Here is a 21,995-nt window from a genome sequence, read left to right on the forward strand (position 1 = left end):
CTCACCTCTATAACACACTAGTTCCAGCTCTTTACTGTAGAAGAATAAAAGTCTTTTGACTGCATGCTATATTTGAATAATGTCAAGAACTTGCTCTTTAGACCTGAATTTCTTCCTAAAAATTCTTCCTCCAGTGAACTGCTGAGATGAGTGTCTAATTAGACATGTTTTTTAAGTCTGTAATAAATTTTAGACAGAATGTTATATTCATTTGTAAAAAATGATAATTTGTTGTATGATGCTATTATCAGGCTCTTACTGCTACATATTGATTGCAGCTAAAAAGATTGATGGAAAGAGAAACTAGTTGTACTATTAACAAGTGTAAACATGTAATATATGTTTACTCATTGTGTCATGATTATATTCAAATCTTTACATAGCGAAACAAGAAAATTCCTTTTATCAGGGCATCGCCCGTGTATCTAAATCTTGTTCTGTAAAATGCATTTAATTAAGATTATATAATACTCAATGTGCAGTTGTCAAATATTTAATATTGATTGTTTGAAATGTCAGTTTTTTATTTTGTGTACAATTTTATAGCCTCCCACCAGTTGCCTTGAGTAATGTGAGGAGAAGTTCTAGACTTTTTAGCAGTTCTAATTCTGTAAAAGAAAACAACAAAAGCTCTACTAGGACTAGGTTTATTTCAACAAAAACACCTACAAAGAAAACAAAGGCACGTACATCTCGAACTTCTATTACGGAGCCAAAGGAAAGTGAACTGAATGAAATCAATAAACCAGAAATTCAGTGTGAAAATAAGTTATCAAATTCTGTTACAATAATGCAGGCAGCTCTGAGCATGCAGAAAGCATCTGCAGGTAAGCTTTTTATATTTGTGTTGTTATTTTTTATTTTTATTTATTTAGTTAGTGTGGTGTCCCCCCCCCCCCCAATAGCCCAAAGCCGAGAAGAGCTTTTAGTTTCAAAATGGCGTTTTGCATCAGTTCACTACAAAATCTCCATTTCAATTTTCAAATTGCTGCCAACAAATATTATTTGAAAAGTTTTCATGAATGTATGTATGTTTTTCACATTATGAAAAACAGTGGTGCCTAGAGCCATCAAGTTTTGAATAGCGTAGTCCCCCACCCAAATGTGAGCAACTGGAAGTATTGTCTTTCTCATATTTTGTAAAACTTGAACGAATTTTTGATTAACAAACTTAGTAATTTCAAAGCAATTGCAACACTTCACAAAAAAAAAAAAAAAAAAAAAAAAAAAAAAAAAGAAACACCTCCAGCATGCGAGACATCATATTTATCGGAAATTGTACAGATATGCTGGTTTTAAACAGTTTTAGACCAAACGCTCACAAAATGTGTATATGTGTGTAAATAAAAATAGCCCCTCTGACATAATATAAAATCTGTAAGCTATCTTTTTTTTAAAAATTTTTATTATCCACTCCCCCACCAGCGCAAACGATAAAGTCACCAATAATGGTACAACTTATGCCAAACGGAATATCTTCGCTGGTAACCTTTTACGCTTCATTTTCAAAACAAATCGCAGCCATTTCTTATCAGATTGATTGTTTGTTTCAATACTGGCATACAATGACATAGAAATTTTACAAAATATAGTTAAATTTTATACCCTAAGACCATTTGTGGTAATTAAGTCAATTAGGATGCAATCACACCTCTCATCTGAAGACAAAAATTTAGAAAAGGCAAAATTAAGGGTTAAATTCATCAATTCTAATGAGAATGCACTAGCAAGTAAAGAACTGTGATTTTATATAATTTCTGAGTAAGCTATTCATACAAATTGAAATAATTCTTTCATTTAAACTTGTATTCCAAATTAAGATTTAACTTGAAATTACTGAGATGTAGATAATTACTGAGAGAATTATGTTTTTGTAGCATAGTTTAGTTTACGTGAGATGAGATCACTTGGGGTCACGAGATATGAACCGGCGAATCAGAATGTTGAACCATGAAAGCATAGTAAATTCTTAGATTAATGTCTTTTTATAAATTTATTGTCTTTATTTATTGGCATTTTACAAAATTTTAAACCATATTAAAATGTTTATGCCTTCAAAATAAAAAATTCTTAGAACTAACATTCGTTAGCATTTTTTATGTATCTACTGTATGTTGTCGCCAACAAAGTCTGCTTGGCGAGATTTGCGCCGGCAAAACGGCAAAGTACCAATTTATGCATAGCACGATTCTAACATAGGTATTTTGACACAAAATCAGACTTTTTCTGAAATAAAATACTAATTTTTTTACGTATTTCTATTCTATGACTCAAATCATGTGCAAAAAAATCGGTGCAAAATTAATGGAGAAATTAAAAAATTTGTCTTGGTGAGCCTTTTTTTTTTTTTTTTTTTTTAGTTTGCACCAAGAATAGTTCACTTGGCGAACTTCTTAATGTATAGCAACCTAGTTCCCTTTCCCTTTTTACATTGTGCATGTGAGGCGAAATAAAGTGACATTCGTCTTTCTTTCAAATATTTTTCTTTATATTATATTTTTAATTATAATTGTTATTATTTTAAATCATTTTTTTCTTTTTCGAATTTTATTTTAATTGTGTAAGTTGCATGGTTTCTAAATTGTTTACTCATTCAAACTGTATAGTTTAAATAAAAGGTGCTTTGTTAATTTTTTTTAAAAATAGTTTTCTTCATACTATATAATTCATACTTCATTTTTTCCCGACACTTCAACGCATGTTTTGTCTTTTTGGTATGTGCATAGACCCACATTGCACTTTTCACACATGTATCTTGTTCTGTGAGGTGTCTCCTTGCGCTACAAAAATGTACACCGCCGAGATTTGCATTTTACTGTCATATGTCCAGTGTTCTTTAGTTTCTTTTCATCTGGCACATGGAATTTGTGGTCTTTCATGTTAATGGGGGGGGGGGGGCTCTGTCTTTTTGGCTTTGGTACGGATCTTTTGTTTCTGTTGTGGCAAAGCCAGCGAACTATTAAAAATAACATTACCCTTTTTGTGAATGGCATCACTTACGTTTTTGTATTTATAAATGTCTTTTGCTTGTTCTAAACTTCATGTTTATGTTAGGAAATAAATAAGTATAAAGTACTATCTCCTAATATCTGGTGCCGAGAAAACCATTTACGAAACAGGACCTTAAACTTATACTTCCTACTGTTGGATTATTCTTGCTGAATTATTTTACTTCCGACATTAAAACTTAGTTTTCTTTTTGTTCTTTTCTACTACTCGGACAATGGCGCCAACTGGTGAAGCTGTAGACAAAATGACACAACTGAAACGAAAGCGAAAAGCCGTGCGAAGTAATGTTTCTCACTTTTCTACTGAAATTGATACTTTGAACTATGATTTCTCAATTGAGAAAGTTGAATATATTTGTAATCACTTAACAACTGCTTTAAATGATATGAAACTAATAGATAATGAAATTCACAACTTCCTTTCTAACGATGAATATGAAAGTGATAATTTGCAGTGTGAAAACTACATAGATACTGGTGAATCCGCGATTTTCAAAGCACGAAAAATTATTCAATTCAAAATTATCGCCAACTGCAAATAATGTTACTGCTTCGAATATGGATATCAATAATTTAGCGATGACATTTGGCGACCCTCCTACTACAGTGTCTATGACTTGACCATATACACTTAAATTGCCAACAATTAAACTACAATCATTTACAGGAGAAATTGAACAGTGGCAATGTTTTTGGGAACAGTTTAAATCTTCTATAGATGCCAATCCACATCTTTCTGTTATTGATAAACATGTTTTCCCCAGAGGATATTTAGATAGTGAAGCTAAATGCCTTGTTGATGGAATTAGTGTAATAGGAGACACCTATGAAACAACAAAAAAATTGTCAGAAGAAAGATACAGAAATAAAGATCGAATTATCCAATCACACTTAGATTACTTAGAACATTTAAATGTTATTCAAGACCCATCTCCTACGCATCTAAATGATCTTTACATAGAATGTAACAGAAGAATTCAACCTTTAACTGCTCTGGGTGAAAATATTGAAGCATATGGTAAAATCCTAGTGCCGAAAATTATTCATGCATTCCTCAATGATATTTGTTGCCGCTGGATTATCTATGCCAAGCATGAAAAACTAAACAAAGGTAATATTACTAGATTGATGCAGTTCTTGGCAGAAGAAGTGGAAGGTGTAGTTGCAGCACAAAGAGTTAAAGGTATGTCTTTTTCTGATCACACCGTAAAGTGCACTGTAGAAAATTTTAATATCAATTCCAAAACAGTAAACAAACGTAAGAAAATTTCACCATTTTGTTCATTTTGTGATACTACAGGACATTGGCCTCAATATTGTGAAACTATTACAGACTATGATACTCGTGTTCAGAAACTTAAAACTTCAAATTGCTGCTTTCTGTGTACTAACCGTGGTCATAGAGTTTCAAACTGCCCAAGAAAAAATACTGCACTGTGCACTAAATGCAACAAAAAGCATCATGTTTCTATTTGTCCTCCTGTTGAAAACAATCAACTGTTGATACCTAACAGTGCTGTAAATCACATAACCTTTCCTAAAACAATTTTCACACATTTGCAAACTGCTCATGTGTATGTTACTGGCCCCACAGGCGTTACTAAATTAACACGCTGCATTTTAGATGGTGGTAGCCAAGTTTTGTTCACACAAACCTTATCGAAAACCTTAAGCATAAAGTTATCAGTTCTGCCTCACTTTCATTTCAAGCATTTGAATCTTTTACTTCACAAGAACAATGTAGATGTGTTCAACTGTCACTGTCAAGTTTGTGGAGCAACCAAGCATTTTTGATCTCCGCATTTGAAGACTCCAATTCCTGTACTACACATCCTACTGCTCCACCAGAAATAGTTCACTTTGCTCAGAAGAAATGATTGAGAACTGCTGATCCTCCGGATGACGCTTCACTGCCCGTAGAAATACTTATTGGTGGGGATTATTATTGGCAAATTGTTTCCACAAAGGCCCCAATCAAGCTTTCAGAATCTATTGTTATGGTATCTTCAGTGTTTGGATGGGTTCTTAGTGGAACAAGAACGCATACTACAATCGCTGAGAAGACTTCTGTCCATCAAGTTTGTGTGCAAGTTAAAACTGATTGTTTAAATGATCAGGTACGTCGCTTCTGAGAATTAGACTCCATAGGGATACAAGATGCGCAGAAACGAAGAATGACTTTTCGAGATGAAGAAATTTTATCAGAATTTCACAAAACTTAAAACACTGAAGACAATCGAAGAATTGTGTCTCTGCCTAGAAAACCATTGGTGACACCTTTGCCTACAAACAAAATTATAGCAGAAAACAGATTTCATTCTCTTCAAAAAAGACTTGCATCTAGTGATATGTTAAAGACACAATATGACAAATGCATGCTGAATTACATTGAACAAAAGCATGTTGAAGTTTGTTCCATAGATGAATCCAATGAGAAGCCAGTATATTACCTTCCTCATCATGCTGTACGAAGAAAACGCAATCTGAAACGAAGTGGAGAATTGTGTTTGACGCTTCCTCGCATGCTCCAGGAATGATTTATTTTGGAAGCTGACCCGAATCTTCTTCCTGAATCTATTGGTTGTCTACTAAGATTCCGATTGCATGAATTCGCTGTTACATGTGATGGTAAGCAAGCTTTTTTACAGTTGTCACTACATAAAGAAGATAGAGATGTCACAAAATTTTTCTGGTACGAATTAAAATCTGCTTCATCTCAACCTACTACTTTTACAGATGAAATAACTGTTTACAGATTTACTTGTTTACCATTTGGGCTTACTTGCAGTCCATTTTTACTCTGTGCTGCGACACGAGAATTGGCTGCAAAACATATCTCAGAATTTCCAATTGCTGCACCAATGATAGATAAACATCTCTATATGGATGACTTTCTTGCTAGTATGGAAACTGAATCATGCATTATAATTCTATATCATGAGATCAAGAATTTAATGGCTCTAATGAAATTGCCTATGGAAAAATGGGCTACAAACTCTTTGAAACTCAAAGATGTACCGTAATTTTGCGCGTATAGTCCGCGGACTGTCTGTGTTTAAAATGCGAATTTTTGAAGCTGCAGACTATCTGCCAGTGAGGATAATACACTGGTTGTTCACGGTTAAAATCGTTGAAATTTAAAAAACACGCTGTTGTGAACTGCCGATGATCAAATATAAAAAAGGTGCGAGATTCCAAAAAAATATTTGTATGTATCGTATCGATAGTAAACCATAGAGCATAGGGCAGAATGAATGAGTAGTAGCAAGTAGAGCTCCTAAAATCCAGGCTGGCACATCAAGCGATGCCGGGATATGAGCACTTACTTAGCGCAACCAGAGTCTTGTATCCCAGTATCCTTCGCACTGCTTTAGCGCAACTACCGGGAGGGGGAAAAGTAGTTGATGTGTGAGCTCAGTTTTTAGGAGCCTTAGTAGCAAGTACCTGGAGTACGAAAAAAAAACGTGATCCGTTTACTTATAGCGGGGTTTGGCAATACCGAGTGAGTGGGGTCGAAGGTCACATTTCATTACCACTTATCACGAGGATAGCACGTTGCACAGTATTTTGTTTTCGTATTTTGTCTTTCATCTTCGATAATGTTGATGAAACATCGCTGGAGTTTTACTGCTGAATTTAAACTCAAGGTAGTTGAGAAAGCTGAAAAAGATGGAAATAGAGAAGCGGGCCGTTATTTTGAAGTGGACGAGAAAGCGGTGAGAAATTGGTGCAAACAAAAGGTTGTGTTAAAAAGCATGGGAAGAAAACGATCCAATCGGCAGGAAAATGTAAAATGGACAGCTTTAGAGGAAAATTTACTGAGATGGGTTCTCGACCAAAGAAATGCTGGATGCTCCATTTCAACAGTTAAAATCCGTCTCCGAGCGAAGTCCATGGCAGAAGAGATGCAGATAACGGATTTCAAGGGAGGAATAAATTGGGTTTACCGCTTCATGCGTCATAAAAACTTGAGTGTTCGCAGCAGAACGACAATGTGGCAGGCTGTTCCGGACGACGTAGATGAAAAAAAAGCTTCTTTCCTTCAGTTTACAAGGAAAGTTATTGCAGAAGGGAAGTATTTCCTAAAAAATGTTATAAATATGGATGAAGTCCCATTAACATTTGATTGCCCACCGAATCGCACGGTCGATACTTGTGGAGTGAAAACAATATCAATAACAACAACTGGTTAAGAAAAGACCCAATTCACAGTGATGCTCACCTGCTGTGCTGGCGGCACAAAGTTGAAGCCGCTCTTAATCTTTAAGAGAAAAACAATTCCCAAGGAAAATTTTCCTCAAAGTGTTGTAATACGCTGCAATGAAAAGGGTTGGTGCAACGAGGACATTATGCTCGATTGGTTTCAAGAAGTTAGGAAGAAGAGAGAAGGTGCCTTCTTCAATTCCAAAGGGGTACTAATTATGGATTCCATGAGAGCACACATAAAAGACAGTGTAAAGGCAGAAGCTAAAAAAAAAAAAAAAAAAAAAAAAAAAATCGGTGCTGAACTTAGCGTTATTCCAGGAGGTTTAACAAAAATCCTGCAACCTCTGGATATTAGCGTGAACAAAAGTTTCAAGTCCCACGTACATGCTTGCTGGGAGATCTGGATGTCGGAAGGTTTCCATACTTTCACAAAAGGAGGAAATATGAGACGCGCTTCATTCACTGAAGTTGCTGAATGGGTCGATAAATCCTGGAAAAGTGTTAAAGTGTCAACCATCTGATCGGGATTTATAAAAGCCAGGATTGTTAGTGAAAGCGAGGAAATCACTGACAGTGAAGATAGTGATGTTAAAAATGAACTTTCGGACACTCTTCCTGAAAATATGTTAGAACTGTTTAATTCTGATACCGATGAATCGGACTTTGAAGGTTTTCGTGAATGTAGTAGAATGTGTGATTAATTAATATATGATAAATTAGTAAGCACTGTTTTTTATTTGTATTTAGCGTTTTATTTCTGAAGGTATATTAGTAAGTACTTTTTTTCTATTTATACTTAGTTCTTTGTTTCTAAAATACATTAATATTGCAGTATTAAAAAAAACGTAATTTCGGACGTATAGTCCGCGGACTATCTGACGATTTTTGAAATTTTTTTTACGTAAAATCGTGTCTGTGGACTATACGCCTGAAATTACGGTACTACAAACACATGAAGAATCTCACAAAATGTAAACAACTGTCTTAAATATTGGCTGGAATACAACTTCTGATTTGAAACATGCATTCAAGACTTCCCTCTGTGTTTCTACAGACATTCACTTACAAAGAGATGGTTACTCAACTGCATTGCTAGTTTTTATGATCCCTTAGGCCTTTTTGCCCATTTACTATTCTTGGGAAAATCTTATTCTAAGATACATGGATTCTTGGAATCAAGTGGGATGAATTACTACCTGCTAATTTATCAACTGTATGGTATGCAGCTGTGAAAGAACTTGATGACATTTGCTCCCTTCAAATTCCTCAATGCATAGGCATTTCATCACATGTTCCTTTTGCTATTCATGTCGTTTTGTGACGCGTCTGAACGTGACTATGGTTCAGTTCTGTATACTGTTACCTTTAAAGGTGACCAATCGAATGTGAATTTAGTGTGTAGTCGCAACAAACTAGCTCCAATAAAGAAAGTTACCTTACCTGGTTTGGAGCTCTTGACGGCCCTGATGGGCAACATTGTGGAGTGATACTCAAGTTGTCTTAGGGTGAATATGCAGTGACCCCAAAAAATGGAAAGCTTTTGTTAGCAACAGAGTAACAGAAATAATTTCCTATACCAATCCTTCACAATGGAGACATTGCCCTGGCAAAGACAATCCTGCTGACAAACTTTCTCGAGGTGTTTCACCATCAACACTAAAAAACCTGGAAATTTGGTGGAATGGCCCTCCATGGTTAGCCAAATCTCTAGAATATTGGCCTCATTCTGATACTATTTCTAAAGGTTACAGTTATAACATAAGAAAGAAAAAGTTCAGACCCTTTACATCATATCTACTCAAGCAATCATAAAGGCTGGAAACTACAGTTCTTATGTTCGATTGTTACGTGTAACATCTTGAATTCTTCGCTTTATTCACAACTGTAGGAAACAAGAAAAGTTAGTGGGCGAGTTACATGCCACAGAACTGAATCAAGCTGGTATTTATTGGATACAGACCGTTCAGAAAGAATCCTTTCTTTCAGAATGTGAAGCTCTGTTGACAGGAAAATCACTCCCTAAGAAATCAAGGATAAAACAATTTAACCCTTTTTTCAAGAACAATATTATACTTCTTGGTGGTCGACTACAATTTTCTGATTTATCTCATGCTGAAACACATCCCATATTATTGGAAGGTTCTCATCATTTTACAAGCCTACTCATACACCAAACACATTTACTATTGCATCATCTCGGTGTTCGGATTGTACTTTCTCAGCTTCGTTCAGAATATTGGATATTAAGAGCAAGACAAGCCATTAAAAAGGAGATAAAGCCTTCCATGTAAAGTACTGAAACAAAAGAGAAGTGAACAGATAGAAGCTCCATTACCAGCTGAGCGAATTCAAAAGTCATCTCCTTTCGAAACTACCGGAATTGATTTTGCTGGACCACTCTACGTAAAAAATAATAACTCTGTTACAAAAGCTTACATTGTCATCTTCACATGTGCTACAACTCGAGCTATCTACTTAGAATTAGTTTCCGATCTGCGTACTCATGTCTTCCTACTTGCATTACAATGTTTTGTCTCTAGGCATTCACTTCCTCATACCGTGTACGCTGATAATGCCACATCTTTCTGCGCTGCGGAGAAAGAGCTGAAATTATTGTGGGATACTATATCCTCTGCCAAGGCACAACAGTTTTATGCCCTCCCCATCATCAAATGGAAATTCATCGCCCCCCGAGCGGCTTGGTGGGAAAGAATGATAGGCTCAATTAAGCGATGCCTTCGGAAAACATTAGGTAAGGCTCTTTTGGATGACACTAGTTTGATCACTGTATTATGTGATATTGAAGCCGCTCTTAACAGTAGACCCATTGTCCACGAATAATGAATAAAAGATGACTCTGAGGAAGCTTTAGCACCCTCGCACTTCCTCATAGGAAAGAAATTAACTACTATTACTTCAAGCCCCACAAATCCTGAAACAAATTTAAATCGTAAGTGGAAGAATCATCAACATTTGATGGACTCCTTTTGGAAAAGATGGCAAAAGGAATATTTGATGGACTAGCGTACATTTCATTAAGTGCGCAATCCATCTGAAACAAATAAAATACGGAAAGGAGACATTGTCCTACTACAAAAAGATGTTAGACCTCGCCACACCTGGAAAAAGTTCCCTGTTGAGGAGTCCATACTTGTGTTCTGTGCACCAATGGACATACCATTACCCGACCTGTGCAGCTGGTCATCTCCCTGGAGGTTGTCCTATAGTCATTTTGTGTTTATGTTAGGAAATAAATAAGTCTAAAATACCGTTTTCTAATAGTTTCCCATTTGTATTTCATCCCAAAATATTTATAAATTATTTTAAATTTAGTAAAGCTTTTATGCAATTTCTATTTTTAATTATAGCAAAGTATATTTACTTTATATTTAAACCACACAAAATAATTTATAAAATTACAGTATGTGTGTTGAGCTCAGAGAAAAATGTCTGGAAATAAAAGACATTTTCACTGGGCAGGTGTATGTATTGTTTAGTAATAAAATAACTCTGTGGTTTCAAAGCCCCTTATCTATAGCCGGGTAAAAATAAACATTCCTATTGGAAAGCAGCGAATGGCATTGGGAAGAGCAGTGGTTGTGCTCTGAAACCACAAAGCAAATGCCATAAATATACACAGCTTCTTTATATATGCAGTTTAATTATTGCTATATTTTTATTGTTTATGATAGAAATATGATGCGCGATGAATTACTTTTGAAATTTAAAGTTGTTTATATTAATAAAAGGAAGTTATTTTGCCTCATTGAAAATGAATTTTAAAAGCCATTTGATTTGAATTACTGAGACCTAAAAAATGTATGGTTCTACAGTCATTTTGTGTTATTTAGAGTTAAAGGATAAGTAATCAATCGGTTTTCACTCAACATTTTTGGAAAGGGGGGAAAAAATTCGGAAATTGGTGGTTTCAGGGCACGACTGCGCAAAGGAAATCTTTTTTGGGATTTGTCTAATTATTGAGAATTTTGATTTCAGTATAGTGGATTCTTATTTCACATTTAGTAATTAATTCTCTAAGTTGCTGTTAACATGTTTAAATAGTGCTTGATTTGTTACTTGCAGTTAAATTTTATTTAAATAGTATTTAAAGTTTTGTGATTTATTTAGTAATATTGATTTATTACAGATTTGGTTTTTGTGAACTTGAGTTCACGAGTAAGGAATGTTGAAAAGAGGGAATTTAAATGGTGCTACTTTTACAGTAAAATGAATGTTTTGGTTTACAGTCTGTATGTTGGTAAGGCAGTTACATAAATTAACTTTGCTGCAGTTTATTATAACATGTAATGTTGGTGAAGTTTGAATCATCTTATAATAGGGCTATGTAAATGTAAAAGGATAATAAAAGTAAATGGAAAGAAACTGACTGTTGCTGTGTTTGTAGGGTGTGCTGCCTGTTGTTGCCAACCTCTTACATCTATGATAATACATGTGCTGTTATTTGAAGGTCTGTTAATACAATTCTTATTTGGTATAGTTTATTTTTAGGCATGTGACCTAGACTACAGGTACTTCTGTGGTGTTTCATTGGAAAATATGTGACAGGGAGAAAATTGTATTTATATTACATTACTATTCATTAGATTTCAGTTCGAGTATAAAATCCAGATCATTCCACTTGTTATTAACATACATACACAGTTTATTTTCATATAATTGTGCTTTACAACCATAATTATTGGACATGTGCCTTCTAGAAATATCAGAAAATTTACTAAGGAATGTTTTTATTGTCATTGTTGCTTCAAAAGAAGATGGAAAGTTGATTTCATAATTTATGAAAATATCATGATCTTATTTTTTTTTTTTTTTTTTAAATGTGGATATTGGAAGTTTGAAATGAGGGACATGCAATGCTTATTGAAAAAAAGAATCAAGCAGCTCACCTCTCCCCAGGTGTACCAAAAATTGATGAGAGGTTTGAATTCTTTGTCGCTGCATGTAATAGGGAAAACAGAATTCTGAGATTATTATGGCATTTGATAAGTGAAGGTATATGTACAAAAACCACAAAAAAAAAAAAAAAAAAATATTTTCAACGTTAGGTTTATTTTTTTATTTATTTATTTTTTTTTAAATTCTAAATTGAAGTTTAAAATACATGATGCATATCTTCATTATTTGAACTTGGTGCAAGTATCAGCTCAGAGCCTGTTAGTTTCTTTGCTATACAATATGCATTCATACAGACAAACTCTGTTTCAGCTATTTCACTGCAAAGAGTCGATAAAATCACCAAATACTCTTAGTTCGACCCAGATTCAAATCCGGACTAACAGGCATGCTGTATCAGAGTTTTCATTGTTTTCATCATGTGTAACATGAACCAACTCTTTTAAATAATTCTCCGTGAAGCCATGAAGCCTCCATCTATCGTTTCTGTTAGCCAGATAACCCTTATTTACTTTGTTGTAATTGACATAGTCCAAAACCAAATGTTTTATTGTTATAGATGAAGGCTGTTTCCATGTCTAGCTGTTGGCTAATTTTCAGACAAAAGAACTAATAATATATGGGAATGAATTGTTTTTGCTTTTTCATTACTTTATAGTTTTTCTGTTTTATGTGCATTTGCAATCAAAACTTTCATTATTGCATAAAATGTGAAACTAAACTTCATGAAATATATAACTTGCCTCTTTTTTCTCCATTATTATTTTTATATCTGTAGAAGGTTTGATGCAGCTGCTTCAAGAAATGGGAAAAGCGCAATTATACTTGGGTCACTATTGTTGTCGGAAAGCAATTGAAGTCTTAAATAGTCTTCCTCCTCAACATTATGAAACAGGTTGGGTATTAACTACTCTTGGAAAAGCACATTTTGAATTAGCTGAATATAGTCAAGTAAGTGTAAAATTTTCTGTTAAATTTTTGAAGTATTATTTTTAAAATGTCTTAATAGTTGCTTATAATTTTGGATTTGAATGGGAATTGTAATTATATATTTAATTGCCTCTTCATGCTTCTTGTATTATAATTCTGTTTTAATACTAATGCTGTCTAATACTGTTCTAATACTAATACTGTCTGTTACTAATTTTAAATAATGTTTACTTTTCAGTCAGTTTTTTATAGTGTTGTGAGCATTTACTAACCACATTTTTTATTTTGTTATTAAATGCTTTATTTGTGTTGGCATCATATGGCTTAACACAAACATTGGTGTTCAGAATTGAAGAGTATTTTAAAAATACTGCTAATTGTGCATGCATTGATTAAAATTCCACTGAGTGTAATTTTTTATCATAATTTAATCAGCATGAAAACTTACTGATGCACAAATGTTTATTCACAGAATTCCAAATAAGGTGAACACATGGTTCTTATATCTTGATCTTATATCTTGGTTAAACATAAATCTCTTATATCTTGGTTAAACATAAAACTGTAACTTTGAAAGTGGTCAGTTTTTAATCATGTTGGGAAGACATCTAGGTTGTTGTAGCGCTGAAAGCGGCTATGTGCATGTTGTTATCCTAGATGCTGCTATGAGATGAATGCTAATAAAACAATATTTTATTTACAAAATAATAATATCCGCAGAAGAACGTGTACGTGTGCATGCACCAGCAGCTTGTCCACTGACATAGCAGTGGGGAAGGAGAGTGTGGAAGAGTGACTGCAGCGCTACTCAGAAGTTCAGAATTCCCCCCAGTGACGAAGGGAACGGCATAGATACATATACTACTTAAATACTTAAATAGATGATACAAAATGACAAAATTATATGCAAAATTTAAAACAGATTCTCAATTATTTATGAAGTACATGTTAAAAGAATGACAAATAAAAGACTGAATATGCAATTAAAAAATATAATGATGAAGATAATATTCTTATATACAGTAATTAATTGGCACAAGTTTAGATTTCACTGAGTAGTCTTTTTGGAAAATGAACATGTCCGCCTGATTTTGTTGTTTTGGTATCTGCAAATGGAGTAGCAGAGATTGGTTTGTCTACTTTCTGTTGGTTGCTTGGAAATTCAATGGATTGTTTAGTGTTTGAAGATAATTTAGACAAATCCAAATTTTCCGAAAATTGAAAGACAGCTTTGAGTCTATCTATTGTTACGATAGTTGATTTCCCATTTACATCTCTTATAAATGTTTTGTCTGTTTGCTTTATTACTGGGTGTGGTCCAGAATGTGGAGGTTTGAGTGAAGGGCGAATTTTATTGATTTGTAAGAATACATGTGTGCATGTTTTTAATGATGGATTGACATAAGTTTTGATATTGCCATGACCGCTAGAAATAGTGGGATTAAGTTTTCTCATTATTGCAATTAAATTAGACACATGAGTAGTGGTAATCGTAAAGAAGTGCTGTATACTAGTTGAGAGCTTGTTGCATTTAGAACATTTTTTAGGGCTGTGTGTAATCCTAATACCAATGGTAGTATTTCTGTCCATTTAGTATGTTCATGAGCTGTAAGTGCACTTTTGAGGTGTCTCTGTAATTGTTCTATCGTTCCATTGCTTTGAGGGCGATATAAAGTTGAATGAATTCTGTGACTGTCTAGCATGTTTGTAAGTTCTCGAAACAATGATGATTGAAAATTTCATCCTTGATCTGTTGTAATTGTGACTGGCGTTCCAAATCTAGAGATCCAACCATGCAAAAGGGTATGTGCAGTGTTCTCAGCAGACATATCTGACGTAGCAATAACCTCAGGCCATCGGGTGAATCTATCGATAATAGTCAAGCAATATTGATTGCCGTCCAAGGGTTTTAGAGGTCTAATAAAGTCTTAAGTGTGTGTGAGAAAAACACCTGTTTGGTAGAGCAAATGTGCTAATCAGAGCTTTAGTATGTTTAAAGACCTTAGCTCACTGACATTTGGCGCAACTTCAAACTTTCATTTTAATGTTTTTTCTCATACCAGGCCAAATGAATCTCTTGGAAATTAAATCAGTGGTAGCTGAAATTCAAGGATGCCAAAGATAATGCAAATTTTAGAAAACTATTTGTCTAAAAGATTTGGGAATGAAAGGATGGGGATGTTGGGTTGATTGGTCACAAAACAGGTATATATCTTCAAGTGGAAAATAATATATTTCTAACTTTAGTGCTGAATTTGACTGAAGAAGTTGTTGCACTTCAGCATCGTGAAGTTGCTGTTCAGCGAGTTTTTTATAATCAGTGGTAGGCGGTGGCGAAATATCATTGATCTCTATCCTAGATAATGTATCAGCAATATTGTTTTGTTTGCCATTTACATGACAAATATCCGTCGAAAATTGAGATATATAATCCAAATGTCTGATTTGACGAGGGGAACATTTATCAGGCTTTTGTTGGAAAGCGTATATCAATGGTTTCTGATCTGCATAGATAGAAATATTTTTACCTTCAAGCATGTATTGAAATTTTTTTATTGATGTATAATATAAATAGCTAATAGCTCACGATCGTACGTTGCCAATTTTGCTGAGTTTTACTAAGTTTTATAAACAAGAATGCTATTGGTTCCCAATTGTTATGTGAAAACTGCATAAGAGAGCTGCTGATTGCTATGTCTGATGAGTCTGTCCACAGGCTCAATTTAGCACTAGGAATTGTATATCTAAGTAGGGTTGCTTCAGCAAGTGCATGTTTTGCTGCTGAAAATGCTGCTTCAGCTTTCTTGGTCCATTCAAGTGAATTTTCGATTTTTTAGATGGGCGAGTAGATTTCTTTTTGTTTGTATGGCCTTCTAAAAATTATGCTAGTGGGGCTAAAATGTGAGCAGCTTTTGGAATAAACCTATGGTAAAAATTTTACATACCAAGAAATCTGCAAAGCTGAGTTATCATGTTTGGTCTAGGAAAATGGTGTATTCCTTTAACCAGTGCTGTGGAGATGGAATCGGAGTCGGGCAGATTTTGGGATAAAAGGAGTTGGAGCTGGAGTTGCTATAAACAGCTTGACTTCAACTCCAGTTTTCGTTGGATAGTTTCAATTTAAAACGAAATTAAAATGAATTGAAAAAAATTAATGTCACAATGCATTAATAAATAGTTATTTTCTATTTTGTTGATGTATTAATAAATAAATATAAGTGAGGAGGATGGATGTGATATTTGCCATTAGTGATTAAACCAATTCATTTAGTTACAGATCTCACTGATAAATTTAGGTAAGCAGCAATAGCAACAAGAACTCCTAAAATTGATGCCATTCTTAGGAAGCAAGCAGGAAAAGGAGCAATTATTGATCAAGCAGTGCAATAAGGAAGTATATATTTAATGATAAAGAGGTTTTTAGAATTAAGAACTTTTTTAGGAGATGTAGATAACCCTAATGTTTCACTAACAGAAAGACTGTGGAATGATCTTGCAGAATTGGAAACTCTTTTTTCTATACCATATATAGCCGCAAAAAAGTAGCAATCTGAAGAAATGACATTAGGCGAGAATGGAAGAATGCGATTTTGTTCTTTCTGAAATGGAGGGTTTATTGCAGAAGGAATCATTTCTTCAATGAAAAAAAGAGAAACTAGTTTGCTAGACAATGAGATCTTACTGGGTTCAATATTTGGAGATCCGAAACACCGAATTTTCTTGGATAACGAACAAATTAAAAAGGCAAAGAAAGTTATCTATGAACTTTAAGAATGAAATTATTCTCAGAACAATTGGAGAATTCGAATCAGGACAGTCAAACTGCAAGCATTGCAATTGAGTCTCTATCATCCTTTTTCATCGATGAATTAGATTTTGAGAAATATTTTTGGATAATATTGAAAAGGCTAAGGCAAAGCGAATGAAAATAAAAAAAACAAGTGTGTTTAGATATAAAAATGAAAAAATACAAACAAGATTTCTACACGGCCTTTGAAGAAATGGAGAAATATGATTGCGCTTGCAAGACAGCTCTTCTAGAACTTGTAAAAATCTATCCTGAAAAGTTAAAAGAAGTAGCCCTAAAAATAACAGCTCTTCCTCCTACTCAAGTTAATGTGGAAAGATTCTTCTCAGCTCTGAAGTTTATCAAATTGGATCTGTGGCCCTCCAACAAAGAAAATCTTGCCGAAGCTATACTGTTTCTTAGAAATAACTAATGCCAGTTTTTCCATTTCATAATAAATGCTAATTAATATAAATAATTTGCTATGCCATCATTTTTTTTTCCTGTAGCATCTATTACTTCTTTTATATTAAAAAAATAAGCTGTAACCCATGTGTATATGTTTACATATATATATATATTTGAGAGAGTTGGAGTCATTAAAATTCCAGGAGTCTGTCATTTTCCCTACCGACTCCACAGCCCTTCAACTCGATTGCGTAAGGGTGAAAGTCCCTTTTCGGAAACTCGAAAACCTAGAAAATGTAAGGAGGATGCTCCTAAAGTGCATTTAGAGGGTTTTAGTGAGAGAATATAATGAGTAAGATGTTCAAATAATACTCATAAATGATGAATGTGCTCCTCATGAATTTTAGATGCAATCACTATGTCATCAATGAAGACATGAACACCATCTAAATCTCTAGTAACTTCATCAATGAATCGTTAAAATGTGCTAGAAGCATTGCGTAGGCCAAATTGCATTCAAGTACTTTCGAAGAGTCCGAAAGGGGTACTAATGGCTGTTTTATAGATATCTTCTGGTGCAATAGGAATCTGGTGAAAAGACTACTAAGTTTATGTGAGAAAATATTTTAGTAAGTCAACAATACTGCGAGAATAGGGTACTGATCTTTTACAGTCTGGGAGTTTGAGGTGTGATAATCGTCAACAGGACGCCAGTCACCACTTTCCTTTTTAGGAACCATGTGAAGCGGTGAGGAATAGTTTCTGTTCAATGAGCACATATGACCTAAATCAAGCATATATTGAATTTCTGTTTTTGCTATTTTTAACCTTTCGGGGGCAAGACGACATGGTTTAGCAAAAACCGGTGGACCAGAAATTTTAATATGATGGAAGATATTATGTTTTATAGGTTCATTTGCACATGGGGATTTTGTAATATTAGGAAATTCATTTAACACTTTCAAAAAATCATTATCACCATATACAGTTTTGACAGAAAAAATATCAGTAATATTTAAAATACCATGACAATTCAATTTTGTATGTGCATCAATTAAGCGACGATTTCTAATATCAGGTTTAAAACTAAAATAATGCAAGAAATTAGCATCAACAATAGAATTTGAAACATTACAAATATAAAAAGGAAAAACAAAATTTCTTCTTAAACCAAAATCAAGTGATAACAATTTTTGACCATGTACCTGAATCAAAGGCTGTCTTTTTTTCATATTTATTAGCAAGAATTAAACTTGCATCAGAACCTGTGTCGATAAGAAAATTCACTTTCGATTTTCAGTCTGGTTTAAATAGGCGACAAGACGTTGATGGCAGGATATACATCACCGCTACTCCTGCCTGTTGGCATTTGCCTGGAAAGAACATGGCGGTGTACACTTTTTTGCTTTCGATTTGAACTGCTGATGATACCAGCAAATGTCCGAAGCAGCTGTGGCTGAAGGATTTTGATGATGGGCATGTTGATTATATCATTTATGAGAATGTCTTATCGACCATCTTAAGAAATTTACCTCTTTACAGAGTTCTTTTAATTCCTCTAGAAGTCGAGATTCGGTATTACCGTAATTTTCAGAAGAAGCGCCGCGGCATTTACGTGTTTAAAACTTAAATTTTCAGCGGGTGCGGCGTTTAGGTGCACTAAAAATAAAATATTTCCTATGATGGTCATTGTACATAGTTTGGATGGCCTTGTCATTGTGCATAGACTGGTGCTGTTCCCACACAAAAGACCACTCAGTTGCTTTTTGCGAGCGTTATTTTGTTTACATTCTTTCCCTTGAACTGACCTACATGCCTTATTCACCCTAAACGAGATCTCAGAATAATAACATTCGTCCCCCTTTCAAATCAACATTCTCATCCGTTTGAATAGTCTCTCTCCTCTGTCATTCGATGAATCTTCCAGGACCCATCCTCTCCCCACCCCTGCCTTTTCTGCAATTTTTTTCAAAGGCGGACACGACTCCACCTGCCTCGCAATAACGAACTCTGACGTATTTCCCCTTCAGCATGAATGGATTTTTCTTGGCATTCTGCCAAATACAGATCCCATCAGTTTGGGTACAAGTACTTGTTGGATAGTTTTTAAGCAAGAAGGGAGCGGAAAATTTTTGAAAATGTCTCTAAACGGCACAGAAGCTATACATTTCTTACCTTTAATTTATTTTTGAGTTATGGTTTCATTTCATGCATTTTTCTTAACTGGTATGTCATATATCAGGACTTAGGTTGAGTTTTTGCATCTATACGGCCCATGACGATGTCACGCGCAATTTAATCTATTGCGGCGTTTCTGTGTAATTTTAATTTTCTTCCCGCCATTTTTCTCGAGTGCGGCGTTTACGCTGATGCGGCCTTTCTTCCAGAAATTACGGTACTAGTAATATGAACATTGGAAGAATTCAAAACTGCGCTTACCTCGAATGGAGTAACTTCCAAAATTCAATCAGCCACTTCAGCAGCTTTTTGTGATGATAGTGAGGAAATGGATGCCAGATTAGCTTAAACTTTTGCAGGTAAGTCGACAGTAGTATGTGCCTCGGCACACTGCTGCATCACACGAAGCAATTTGCTAGGCTCATGGTCACCTAGTTGTTCTCCAGCTAATAAGCATCGAATTTCTTGAGTTTTCATTTCTCCGCATCTTGAAATGATGTGTTTTTTCAACTGGGTATAAGGATCTCTTGCGTCAAGATTTATGATATTGCGAACCATGGATGCTGGCTGCATCAGGTGGGAGATGAGAAACCCAATAGTTTCGATTCGGTGATAGGCTTAGGAGAAGCCAACTCGAAAGTTGTTTCACACATGAGAAACCATAAAGCAGTATCAGCATTAATGAAGACTGGAATTTTTACTGCTGATGTCTCCGCCGTTGAGAGGGATGTGATGGTAGGCTTAACACAATGAAATTCAAAATTTCACAGGCTTGCGTCTGGTTCCGGTGGTCACCATGTTGTAGTGCTAAAAGCAGCTGTGTGCATGTTGTTATCCTAGATGCTGCTATGAGATGAACACTTGCATTTTATAAAGCATTTTTTTATTTGCAAAATAATAATATTCGCAGAAGAGCGCATACATGTACTTGCGCCGGCAGCTTGTCCACTGACGTAGCAGTGGAGAAGGAGAGTGTGGAAGAGTGACTGCTGCGCCGCTCCTCCTGAACTAGAATGCGTTCATAACAAGTGACAAGTTGTTAGTAGAGGTGGGTTAAACCACGACCAACTGGAAGAACATGGCCTGATTAGCTACAGAGTGATGTGACGTAACGCGTCCGAGTCTGCCGTGACTTTGCTTCAGGTTTGAATATGCACATTTCGTTAAATGTTTAGATTCATTTGTTTTAAATAATGTATTGAATTAAATTTTCAGAAACTTATGGGAAAACGTATATGAAAGGTCATTTATTCAATTAAAGTTAAGATTGATAGCTTCATTATTTTAAGAAATATTCACGAAATTTTCTATCCGATGTTTTATGATATTTTGTACAATTACTTTTATACTGCACAGGAATGATTTTTTAGGATTTGCTAAAAAACAAAGTTTTAAAATAAATAAATACATGTGGCTATTTATTAACATAAATAAATCTTTATAGTTTGATTATTCTTAATTCCACTAAATACTAAAATAAAATTCTTTAATAAATACACCGAAAAATGTATTTACAAAATTTACTGTTGATTTCACGGATCCCAAATTTTTCAGGTTTAATTTCGCAGATATAACGGAAAGATTCCCTAGTATAAATAATTAACTGAGAAAATATAAACACTATTTAACCAATTAAAAAATATAAAACTGATTTTTCTTTATCACAATATAATTGTTTATTAATCATTATTGCATTTTCAATTTTAAGAACAACTTGAATGAACGATTAGTAATATACCCAATGCTTTAAAACTATAAATACTTCAGAGCTTTCAAAATGTATGCAAGTTTACTACTTATTATTCATTTCAGTTATTATCTAACAAAAAGAATAGAAGATCAAAAGTCGCACGAAAATTAAAATTTCCTGAAATCCTCTTGGCATTTGCCAACGTAAATTAAATGAAGCATAATTTTGTGCAACATTACCGTAAGCGAATTATTACTAACATAATGATATCTTTGTAATCTGATAATAAAGAAATCATAAAAGACAGAACAGATGTTGCTTCAATACTTTAAAGATTCTTAGGAAAGCCAATTGATTTTTTGTCCTATGTCACCTTTTCACCCAAATTTCATCAATAAATAGATTCACGAATTCCTCATCTTCCAGTAATTTTTAAAGTTCATTGATGCATCAAGTTTAACAGGCCTAGGATTCCATTTAATATATTTTTAAATACTCCCGTTTCAACAACTTCTTGTCCAAGAAACACTGCTATATTCATATGAAGTGATGCATAGGTACTTGACCCAATTTTAGACTGTAGATTAAAACTGAGCAATAAAATATAAATTTCTATCAGCAAATTTTATGTGAAATTATATTTGAATTATCTGAAATGTGTGGTTTATTCCACAATTAAGAAAAAAAAAAAAAAAATGCTCAAGAGATGCACTTTTGTCCTTTTTCAAAAATTCATTAAAAATATGTTTATCCATATTGACTCTTTTTTTCCTCTGTGCTCATCCTCGGAGATGTCGGATTCTCAGCTAAGTAGTTTGGAAAATCAGAAAAAATGCATGGATAAGCATCGTTAAAATTTAGAATGTCTTTTATA

General features: G+C 34.2%; 1 protein-coding gene across 3 annotated transcripts in view; it reads left to right on the plus strand.

Moving 5' to 3' along the window:
• Cdc27 (cell division cycle protein 27) overlaps positions 1-21,995 on the plus strand; it is a 179,120-nt gene that overhangs the window by 71,280 nt on the left and 85,845 nt on the right. For all 3 annotated transcript variants that reach the window (XM_085817312.1, XM_085817313.1, XM_085817311.1), the window contains exons 10-11: positions 547-827; positions 12,907-13,079. In XM_085817312.1, the coding sequence (XP_085673438.1) occupies positions 547-827; positions 12,907-13,079 (454 nt within the window). The remainder of the gene's footprint in view (positions 1-546; positions 828-12,906; positions 13,080-21,995) is intronic.

This window comes from Stegodyphus dumicola, chromosome 5 (genome assembly GCF_044657685.1).
Source record: "Stegodyphus dumicola isolate Sdum_Otavi_A_Nest chromosome 5, ASM4465768v1".
NCBI lineage: Eukaryota > Metazoa > Arthropoda > Arachnida > Araneae > Eresidae > Stegodyphus > Stegodyphus dumicola.